Source organism: Cyprinus carpio, chromosome B11 (genome assembly GCF_018340385.1).
Source record: "Cyprinus carpio isolate SPL01 chromosome B11, ASM1834038v1, whole genome shotgun sequence".
Lineage (NCBI taxonomy): Eukaryota > Metazoa > Chordata > Actinopteri > Cypriniformes > Cyprinidae > Cyprinus > Cyprinus carpio.
The window spans coordinates 18,521,170-18,532,674 of NC_056607.1; the positions used below are offsets into that span (position 1 = coordinate 18,521,170).

Here is an 11,505-nt window from a genome sequence, read left to right on the forward strand (position 1 = left end):
TTATTCGGTCAACTCATATTTTAGTAAAATGACGATGTTCTAGAGGTTTCAACTGAAAAGTGACACTTTGGTCGTTTACATTTTTTTAAATAAACAATAAACATAATTCACAGATATCAGTAATATATAACTTTATATGGGTTATAGTGTAATATATAATTAAAAAAAATTGAACCGTAGACATTGTGACGTGGCCCTGACGTCACGTGGAGGATATGTTGATGCTACCATAGGATGCTACGTGGACGGGAAGTAGTTCTCGCGCTGCCAGAGAAAACCTAAATAAATAATTGCGTAGAAGTCCAATTTAGAAACCGAGTAACGCGAAGACAAATAAAATGTCGCCCAGTACGTCGTTTATTTATTTATATCATCGAATTTCATTTTAGCATTGGATTATGACAACTGCCAGCAAATTGTCAGTTGTTTTGCGAGCAGAATTAGCCGCCAAGCTAATGTGGACAGCGGCCTAACATACAAACACAACCCACTCGCCTCGGCTCTTAGTGTGGAATAAACCTGCTCTAATTTGGGATGCTTTTGATATTGTTGCGTTTTATGTAGACGTTCACTGAGCTGTCACTCAACCAGCTGGAAGTCGAGCAATATGAGTTGGTTCAACGCGTCACATCTGTCGAGTTTTGCTAAACAAGCGTTGACAACTGCTCAGAAATCCATCGACAGAGTTCTGGACATCAAAGAAGAGGACCAGTGGGGCGACACGACCGAACAGACCTTTACTGGTAAGTTCAGTTTTAAATGCTTTAACTTGACGTGGAAAGAAGACAGACATGTTACTGACAGTGCAGGGTGACATCATCAGTGACAATTATTGGGCTTCAGCATAGCATTAGTGATATAATGATGCATTTGTCCCCAAATGTACACACATATATTTTTTTAGTTGACTAGATACATTTTTCGCGATTCATATACTGTCAGAATGCTCACATAATTTTAAAATCACAGAATCACAGACCAAAGCAAACATGAAACTTCTTCAAAGAAAGTCTTTCTTTTGCAAACCTCTTTTGCAATGTACAAACTTTTAAATATTATCCATAACGTTATATTGTAATCATTACAGCCGCAAGCTGTAATCATTGCTTAACATGATGATTGTGTCTGCTCGGTATAACTAAATACACGACCAACCACATAATTTGTATTTATCTTGTAGTTATATATTAATGCCATATGGTCATCAATTACATAATATTTCCTTATAATAAAGTGTAGCTACTTTGAAACAGTATGTGCTGTGAAAAGCTGTATACAAATAAGCTTGAATTGAATTTCCAATATGAAACCGGACGCCACAAAAAGACACTATAGGATACAAAAGAGTTTGTCATTTTGATGTAATGTGTTTCTGAATGTTGGATTTGTTTTCTTCTTTTATCTTATGTTTATAAAACAGATATGTTTGTTTCAGTAGCTTTATGCATGATTTATTTTGTTATCATTGAACTGAATTGAATCAACACAGAACTGAATTGAGCTGAGTAATGACACGGTTTCCTTCTGTATAGCTGCTTTATAGCTGACAGTGAATATGTTTCATAAGTGGTGCATTCTGCAACACATGAACTTGTGTTATTTCCTGTTTAGTACTACGAATGTGCTTTGACACAATCTTTATTGTATAAAGTGCAATATAAATAAATGTGACTTGACTTTTGAGTGACCTTTTTTTTTTCCAGATCCACCAGGCAAGCCGGTATCAACAGGATGGGGTATGCACCAGTGGAACTCGCCCTCTGAGGAACATACCAAAACTCTCCCTCCATCATCCGAGGCCATTACTAAGCCTGTCACACGGACAGTGGTTGATGAATCTGAGGATTTCTTCAGTGCCTTTCTGCCTCATGGAGACATACAAACTGTAAGCAACACTAAAGTGGTGTCTGTGCCACCTGCCAAATCGAACCGCAGACTACGGGAAAAAGCAGACAAGGAGAAAGAGTTGGAAGTCAGTGATGTGCAAGGTCAGACAGACCTCGGTAAACGCAGCAGCCTGGAAACTATTGAGATAAAGCCAACTGGGACAGAGCTTTTGGAGCAAAATTTATTCTCAGCAGATGAGCAGTCACAACCAGAACTGGTTGTTCCTGTTGCGTCCGTTGCACCAGAGCAATCTGCTGAACAGGAGACCCGCAAGGACCAGACAGAGACAGATGGCTTAGTTTTACCTTCAGATGTCACACTCACAAATGTACCTTTATCAACTACTGAGGTTGAATCTGCTGGAGTGTTTGAAGCAGCTTTGACCATCGAGACCAAAAATTCAGAGAAAACCTTGCCTGTCCCTCCTAAAGAAATCCTGTTAGAATCCAAAGACACTAAATCAGAGGACAGACAAAGCAACACCCCGTCTCCCCCTGTTAGTGCCTTCTCTTCTGGTACTTCCACTACCAGCGACATAGAGGTTTTGGACCATGAGAGCGTGCTAAGCGAGAGCTCGGCCAGCTCCAGACAGGAGACAGCAGAGGCTAAAGCTGGGCTCCACCTAATGCAGGGCTCTTTCCAACTGCTCTCCACTTCAACGTGTGCCGACTTCCCTCGTCTGGATGAATACCCAAAACTCACTGAAAGCTCCGGCTCATCGTCTGACGCCTTTGAGCGCATCGACTCATTTAGCGTGCAGTCGTTGGACAGCCGTAGTGTCAGCGAAGTGAATTCTGATGATGAGATCCCGGGTAACCGCACCTTAGCTTCCATCACGGCTGGACATTTGCCTGCTCCTGCTCAGTCAGCACCACAGACCAATCAGAAGGAAGAGGAGGTTATGACTGAGTCAGTAAATGACCAGTCGCTGGATGATAACGAGATGGAGGAAAGTGGCCGAAGTGCAACGCCAGTGAACTGTGAGCAGACAGATGAGCTGCAGGACCAGGGACCTGAAACTGACCTCACATTGACTAGCCAAAAATCTGAAACTGTAATATCACAGAGTACTGAGGAGAAACAAGGAGATTCACCGTGTGAGATTTTTGAGCTCCAAAAGGTTGGCCTTTTTCATAAATATTTATATAAAAGATAAGACATATAATATAATGTAATTACTAGATATGCCCTACCATTCAAAAATGGTGGTTGGTAAGAAGTCTCTTTCAGTGCTCACTGCATTTATTTGAGCAAAAAGCAGTAATACTGTGAAAAATTATTTAAAAAAATCATTTAATATCATTCCAGGCTTCAGTGTCACATGATCATTCAGAAATGAATTTTAATATACTCACAAAAAAAAAAATCTGTGAACGTTTTGATACATTATCTTTCAGTATTCTTCTAAAGAACAACATTTATTTAGAGCTTTAGTAAAATTATATATATATTTTTTTAAACAGTTTAATTCTTTGTCACTGAATTAAAAGTATTAATTAAAATAAAAAAACAATCCTATTGACCCCCATTTTTTATTCATCTTATTTGTATGTCATGGAATTTATATTCTGTTCTTTTTTCTTATCTCCCCAGATTATCGAGGAGCTCTCTTGTCGACTAGAGAAGAGAGAATCTCAGTTGCTTGTGGTCAGTAAAGACAAGGCCAGACTGGAGGAGGAGTGTGACAATCTCAAAGAGTGAGTTAAGGAACCTGTGCTCCAGAAAACCATCTGCTGTTCTGTTTTCTTGAATGACAAATGGCTGTAATAACTAACTAGGGCATAGAAACAGGTGGAGACCGCAACAATATTTACACAGCTTGAGGAAAAAACTGGTCGCTGTGTTCACATACTGTTGGCAGATAAAAAGATTAGCTAATAAAAACCTTCCACACCTTTCAGCATGTAAATGGAATAAAAAATGGAATAATTTCTTATTGTACAGATTCTGTGTAGTCTGGCATGTTTATGGTGTTTATTTCTTTCTATTAAAGAAGTTTCACTGCACTGGATGTTCACACAATAGTGCTATAGATTCTTCTTTCTTATATGCCTATTGAATTAGAGTCAGCAATACTTGTGTTTCACAGTGAGATGATCAGCTTGAAGGAAGAAAGCTTTACTGTACAGTCTTTAAAAGATGAGTTCACTCAGCGTATAGCTGAAGCTGAGAGGAAAGCTCAACTTGCCTGCAAGGAGAGAGACATTGCCAAAAAGGTATAAATGATTTATTGTTATGAATTTATATTATTTTTAAAACCCCAGTCATATTTTGTATTGAAATGCATGATTTGTCTTGCTCACAGGAAATTAAGGGCCTTAGAGAAGAGCTGGCGAGCAGACTGAATTCAAATGAGACTTTGGAACTGATAAGAGAGAAGGAGGAACAGATCCGAGAGCTGCTTGAAGAAGGTGAGTCTTTGAGGCTGTTTAATGTTTTCAGTGAGACCTGACAGTATTCACAGTGATTAGATAAAAACATTTATTGCTTCATCCTTGCAGAATCTGGGTCATTGTTAAGGGTGTGTTTGTTTACTTGTTTCTTTTGATTAGGTGAGAAACTGTCCAAGCAGCAGTTGCAGCACTCCAACATCATAAAGAAACTGCGTGTGAAGGAGAGAGAGAGTGATGCACAGATCACCAAACAGACCAAAAAACTGAAGGAACAGGAAGAAGAGCTTAAACACTTGCAGCAGGTCAGGGACACAGCCTTCAAAGCTGTGTTAAGTGTAGTAAAGTGCATTCAGTGTTGAGTTCAAGAAATAAGTAACACAAAAAAGAAGTGTTTTGAAAATTTACTCATCCTCCTGTCACCCAAGATGTAGATTTTTGTTTCTTCATTTAAATAGTTTGGAGAAATTTACCATTACATCACTTGCCCGTCAGTGGATAATCTGCAGTGAATGGGTGCTGTCAGAATGAGAGTTCAAACAGCTGGTAAAACATCACAACAGTCCACAAGTAATCCTTCAGTTAATGAAGATCAGCATAACAAGATCAATCATCTAACTTAAACTCGCTAAAATCCTAGTCCTCTATCCATAATATTGCTTGCTTCAGTGACAGTTGTAACTTGTACTTTGGCCAGAAGCAACGGTTTAAAGTTAAAACACCTCAATGATGGATATATTCTTTTACAAACACAAAGCTTTTTGCTTCACAAGATGTTAATTGACTGTAACTGGACTGGAATCATTTAGATTCTGATGGCACCCATTCACTGCAGAGAATCCATTGGTGAGCAAGTGATGTAATGTTAAATGTTTTAAGATTCTCATCTATATCTTGGATGGCCTGAAGGTGAATCAAATTTTCAATTTTAGGTGAACACTTCCATTTTTTTATATATATCAAATGTCAGTAAAATGAGAAGAGAATGCTGAGGTTTGTTCAATGTTGATTGTAGGTTTTGGATGGTAAGGAGGAAGTAGAAAAGCAACACAGAGAGAACATCAAGAAGCTGAATGCTGTGGTGGAGCGCCAGGAGAAAGAATTAAGTAAACTGCAGACCAGCAGCGAGGAGCTTCAAGAAAACAACCGCAGTTTGCAAGCAGCCCTCGACAGCTCCTACAAGTAAATAAACACCACACACTCTACTTCATGCTAATACACACTCATTCATTGTCCCATTATCACTGCCATTTAAGTGGTGATCTTTTCCAGCTTTTTCATTTTTGATTAAATTTTTATTATCTAGAGAGCTGGCGGAGCTGCACAAGGTCAACGCCACCAAGGATAGTGAAGCCCAGGAGCTAGCGCTGAGCAGAGAGGTACAGGCGAAAGAAGAGCTGAGTCTGGCTTTGGAGAAAGCCCAAGAAGAGTCCCGCTTGCAACAAGAGGCACTGGGTAATCAGGTAAGCCCATTTTAGTTTTTTAACATACTAGTACGGTATGTTATCATATCATATTACTTTATTATTATTATTATTATTGTTATTAATTATTTTTTATGTTTGTTTACATTTTTTGAGGAACTTTGTGTATTGTTTTCTTGGGTTACTCATCTACCTGTAGTTACACATATTTTATTTTAGTGGCTGATTAATCTCCGAATATTAGCTTTTGTTTCTATCTTTACTCTGTTTTTTTATGTTAAGGTGGCAGATCTGAGGCTGGCTTTACAGAGAGCTGAGCAGCAGCAGGCTAAGAAGGAAGATTACCTGAGGGAGGAGATCAGTGAGTTACAGCAGGTAACTAGAGCACCTTACTTCCTGCTAACAGGAATTATTGTACTATTCATTTCATATCAGCTGTTGTGTAGAAACCTAGACTTTTCAAGGCAAACTGCTATGCTGATATCTGTTGTTTGTTTGTTTGTTGAAAGATTTGTTTTTCTCTGTTTTAGAGAGAAAAGTCTCTGAATTAAATTCTTTATTATCTCTTCTCTAAAAACCAAAGAAGTATAAAAAATTAAAATAATAAATTTTTCTGCATGTTAAGTATGTACACTACTGTTCAATTATTTTTTAAAGAAATTAAGATTTTTATTTAGCTGGGGCACATTAAACTAACCAAAAGTGACAGGTGTGTAAGGCGTTCATTTTTATTTTATTTTTTTTTAAATAAATGCGTATTAAATCAGCATATTAGTATGATCTCTGAAAGATGATCGGAAAGACACCAGACACTAGAGTAATGGCTGCTGTTAAAATAGAAAAGTTATTTTTAATTGTAATATTTCATAGTAGTATGGTCTTACTGAATTTTTGATTGCTGCATGGGCAAAAAAAATCTTATTTAAAGAACATTTGAAAAAATCTTACTGACCCAAAACTTCAGAATGATAGTGTCAGTGAAGGTTATGCTGTATTTTTGCACTTCAACAGAGGTTACAAGAGGCGGAGACCAGAAACCAGGAACTAAGTCAAAGTGTTACATCCGCAACACGGCCTCTCCTTCGACAGATAGAGAACCTCCAGGCAACGCTTGGGGCCCAGACAGCATCATGGGAAAAACTAGAGAAGACCATCTCTGACCGCTTAGGTGAGACTTGCTTGTTTTCATTGAGTATCGATGCCTTCTGTCATTTGCTTAAATCTGATGTTTTTAACCAATAAACCACGTGACATTCTCCAAATGTCTCCTCTCAGCTGATGCCCAAGCCCAGCTTGCTGTTTCCGTAGAGAAAGAGCGTTCGGCTACAGAGGAGCTGCTAGCCATCCGAGGACAGATAGCATCTTTAGAGTCTCAGGCTTCCCTGTTGAGGCAAGAGAAGGGACGTCTGCAGGGCCAGCTGGATGCAGAGAGGATGAGGCGGGAAAAACTGGAGGATGACTTAAGCAGGGAACGCGTAGAGCTGGAGAATCTTAAAGGAGACCATGCTAGAGTATCGGAGGAGGCAAAGAAGGAGAAGGTATTGTTTGTACCTTGACCAGTATAAGAAAATATATACACACATTTATTCTCAATGTCTGTATTATTTGGTCCTCTTCAGTTGCTTCTCACCAACCAACTTGAAATGGAGAAAATGAAGGTGGAGCAGGAGAAGAAGAAATGCTACCTTGCACAAGAGGCCCTCAAAGAAAAGGTTTTGCATGAAAAGACCTGTTCTGAATCTGCTTAATTAAGTGTTTTCCTCAGAAATTACTTAATCATTTTAAACGGGGTACAAGATAAACGTTTTGAGTAGAGTAAAATCAACTAGTCTCTGTTTTTGTTTCATCAGGAGAGGAAGTCTCTAAGTCTGTCTGTGACTGATGCGCCAGCATCCTCCACTCCTACACTGTCCCGTTCCAGTTCTGTCAGTGGAGCTGAGCATGCCGGCTTACCTTCCTCCCTTTTCTCACAGGTATATTCATCTCACCCCTGTCCATACTTATTTAGATGCAGTAAATCTTCTCTTCTCTTAGATATCTCACATTGTGTCATCACCTCACCTGGCTTTTGTGGTTGTTTTTTTTTTAGCAGGAGGATTCTCTCGACCATTCTTTCAGCAGCATGACCATGTCCATCAGTGGGACTAACCTATATGAGGCGGCTCGACTGGGCGGTGGATCCAGTGTCATTGAGAGCCTGCAGTCTCAGCTCAAACTCAGAGAGGGCGAGATTGCCCAGCTGCAGGTATGCCTTGGTCTTTCACTAGAATTAATTCTATGTACAATTACATCTTCCGTGTTTATAACCAGATTGTGGTTTATAACTGGTTGTGGAATTAATGTTCTAATTTGTATTCAATTCTTGTGGTCATCCTTGATGGAGATTGCTAGTCTAGAGAGAAGCCGCACTGTCATGGCAGAAGAGCTGGTGCGACTGACCAATCAGAACGATGAGATGGAGAGTAAAGTGAAGGAAATCCCTAAAATGAAAGTGCAACTGAAGGTTGTGTTTTTTTTTTTGTTTGTTTTTTTTTTTACTTTTGGTAATGTAAATGTTTAAATTATTTTTTCATGCCGAATAATTGTCTAGATTCTAGAAAATTGTTCCCCATTACAGTGTACCCTCTGTAAGTATAGACAAAATGTATTGATTTTTCCATCCTGTTTAAACAATTTTACCATTCCTTCATAGAGCCTGCTAGATGATCAGTTAGCTCATGAGCACATTAATAGGTATTGGACTTTTATTGTGTTAGTTAAACACTAATCATAAGTTTGTGTTCATCACAGGATCTAGAACAGAGGCACAACACAATTCTGCAGATGTATGGCGAGAAGGCAGAGGAGGCAGAAGAGCTGCGACTGGACCTAGAGGATGTGAAGAACATGTACAAAACGCAAATAGATGAACTGTTAAAAAATCAAAAATAATTGACTCTGCAAATGGACTGACACACCGACTGTAAACAGAACTTCTCATCTCAAGAGTGTTGGTAATAAAAGACCACGTAATTTAAATGTATTTTATTCTTAGAGAAGAGTTTGTTCAACATATTTCAAGGATCCGTGATAAAGTTAAGTTATTTAGTTATTCCTCTCATGGTTTGTTCGTTTTTTTTTTTTTTTTTTTCAATTAATAAACATAATTGCTTTATTATTTATTTGTGTATTGGTGTTTAGGTTTGGTGGTTTCATAACTCTTGAATTTGCACAATGAAGTGAGACTTTATGAGTTCAGACTTTACATGATTGGATTATAATCAGAATGAATGAATAGCTATATTTTCCTCTGATCTTCATCCGCATATGAACTGGTAAGCAGTTGATTTGCTTTTGACTGTCTCTTCATTGTAGAGAAATACATATGCTTTCCAGATTACTGCGGAGTACCACACATCCTTAGTAGACTCAAAGTCAAGTTTTGCACTAGTTTTTATCTCATCTCACGCTGATTGAGTTTTAGTGAGGAGGGACGAGGGGATCCAGGAAAATCGTTAACTGTCATATTCTATGAGATATGATCTCTGTAAATCATAAATTACAGTCAAGACTGTCTGATGTCAGTTTTATGCACACATGTAAATAAAGTAAGAGATATGTATCAATTTGTTTTCCTGCTTTACTGATGTTTTAATGTTTACTAATTACTAAGATATTTTGAATTATATGGTTGTTATTATTATTATTAATCTCTTAATTTGTTTCCCAGCTTTATTGTTTTTAGTGTTTAATGATGTTATTTTTTAATTAGATAGTAAAGAATTTATTATTTTAATCTTTGCTTTAAGTCTTTTTTTGCTTTTTTTAATGTATAATATTTGCTTAGATATTGCTTTATTTAGATGGTAATTAATATGTTATTACTATTATCAATTTATTATTACAGTTCTTATATGTATCAACGAATATAGTATAATTAATTTCTGCTTTAATGTTTTCTAATTTTTAAGTGTTTTTTAATGTTTAATAATTACTAAGATATTTTTCAGTAAGATTAATTTTAAAGTAACAAATATATGATTATTATTAAGCTCTACTTTGTGTTCCAGCTTGATTGTTTTTATTTTAATTAACTGTTTTTAGTTGTAACGATTATTATTAGGGGCCAAGCACCGAAGGTGCTTAGGCACCTATTGTATCCGTTAGGATTCTTATTATTATTATTATTATTATTATTATTCTTCCGCTTCCGCCGCAAGTCTATGGCAGCCCATAGAACCGATTGCGGGAAAGTTGTGAAATTTGGAACGCTAATAGAGGACATTGTCAACATTAACCAGAGCCAATGTGAAGTCTCTAATTCAAACTCTCTAGCGCCACCACTTGTCCAAACTTTCAAAAATTTTATGTTAATAATGTTTGAACCTTAAGGTACATAAGGAACATTATATTTTTCTCTGAATCCTTGGCTCATGCCAAGTCGATTGAACCCCAAAATTCAAAAATCGCAAGGTTTAGTTTTTTTTTCTATTTTTAGATTTTCGAAAAAATTACTTTTTCTATCTCTTCCTAGACAGTTAGTCCGATTCTCACCAAAATGAGCTCAGATCATCTTAAGACCATGCTGGCAAAAAGTTATGGAATTCAAGTTGATTATTCAAAACGTTCTGGAATAACACGCAATCGAATTCAAGAAAAAACACGCAAAAATAGTTATGAGGCTATATCTCTGCAACGGTTTAGCGTATTGAGACCAAACTTGGTGTATGTTGTAACAAGCATAGCCTGAGGCTACCTGCAGTGTTTCGGTGCAGTGCCACCTAGTGGTCAGGAGATATGAAAAATGCATATTTTTGCACAGAACTTCTGAATGGTTTGGCCAAAAATCACAAAACTGGTCTCTTCAGATTTGGTGCATCATGTTGAATCAAATGATACCCAGTTTTCCCATGTCAGCCATTTTGGGCGTCGGCCATTTTTAATTATTATCTAAGTTGCTGTATTTCAAAAACGCATTAGCGTATCATTACGACACTAATTACAAAAATGTTCGACACTGTGCCCTGATGGTACTCAAAAACTTTGGCCACAGCGCCACCTTGTGGTCAAAAGTTATAAAGAAATTGAACATATATGCTAATAACGTTTGAATACATTGGACTATTGGAATGAAACTGGTCTCCCTAAATTCTTTGGATCATGCCGAGAACATCGATACCAATTACGACAAAATTGGCCAAACTTCCTGTCCGCCATTTTGATTCATGTTTGAAAACCTAATTTGTCAAACTCCTCCTAGACCGTTAGTCCAAATTTTCACCAAATGTGACTCAGATCATCTTCAGACGATGCGGGCAAAAAGTTATGGATTTCATGTCGATATACGAAACCGTTTTCGTTTAGCGCACCAACGAATTTGCTGGAAGGATGCCAAAATGTATCTGAGGCTGTATCTCTGCACAGATTTGACATATTTACACCAAACTTTGCATGTGCCATTGTCACCAAAAATTGATCACGTCACATCAATTTGGTAACAGCGCCACCTATTGGTCTGGAGTAATAAACATTCATTAATTCGTAATTATTAGCATTTTTGAAAATTTCATAACTTTTGATTTCATTGACCTATTGTAATGAAACTGGTCTCAAAATATTCCTTGGGTCATGCCGACAACATACATATCTATTATGTCATAATAAGCCAAATTTTCTGTCGGCCATTTTGATTTATGTTGAAAACATACTTTTTTGCACTCCTCATCAACCGTTTGTCCGATTTTCACCAAAATCGAATCAGATGATCTTCAGACTGTGCTGACAAAAAGTTGTGGATTTCGTGTCGAAAGACAAAACCGTTTTCG

The 11,505-nt window shown here is 37.5% G+C and overlaps 1 protein-coding gene across 2 annotated transcripts; it reads left to right on the forward strand.

The window, feature by feature from the left end:
* Nucleotides 1-221: 221 nt before the first annotated feature.
* LOC109061223 (TATA element modulatory factor-like) lies at nucleotides 222-9,306 on the forward strand. 2 transcript variants are annotated; one of them, XM_042734409.1, is made up of 16 exons: nucleotides 222-743; nucleotides 1,704-3,007; nucleotides 3,481-3,584; nucleotides 3,977-4,103; nucleotides 4,193-4,298; nucleotides 4,440-4,582; nucleotides 5,293-5,459; nucleotides 5,584-5,740; nucleotides 5,984-6,076; nucleotides 6,713-6,869; nucleotides 6,977-7,239; nucleotides 7,321-7,413; nucleotides 7,552-7,674; nucleotides 7,791-7,946; nucleotides 8,079-8,204; nucleotides 8,492-9,306. In XM_042734409.1, the coding sequence occupies exons 1-16, from the start codon at nucleotides 608-610 to the stop codon at nucleotides 8,630-8,632; spliced, it is 3,396 nt and encodes a 1,131-aa protein (XP_042590343.1). In that variant the 5' UTR covers nucleotides 222-607; the 3' UTR covers nucleotides 8,633-9,306. The 2 variants fall into 2 exon arrangements, with proteins under 2 accessions (XP_042590343.1, XP_042590344.1); XM_042734410.1 differs by having other exon boundaries at nucleotides 7,794-7,946.
* Nucleotides 9,307-11,505: the final 2,199 nt, after the last annotated feature.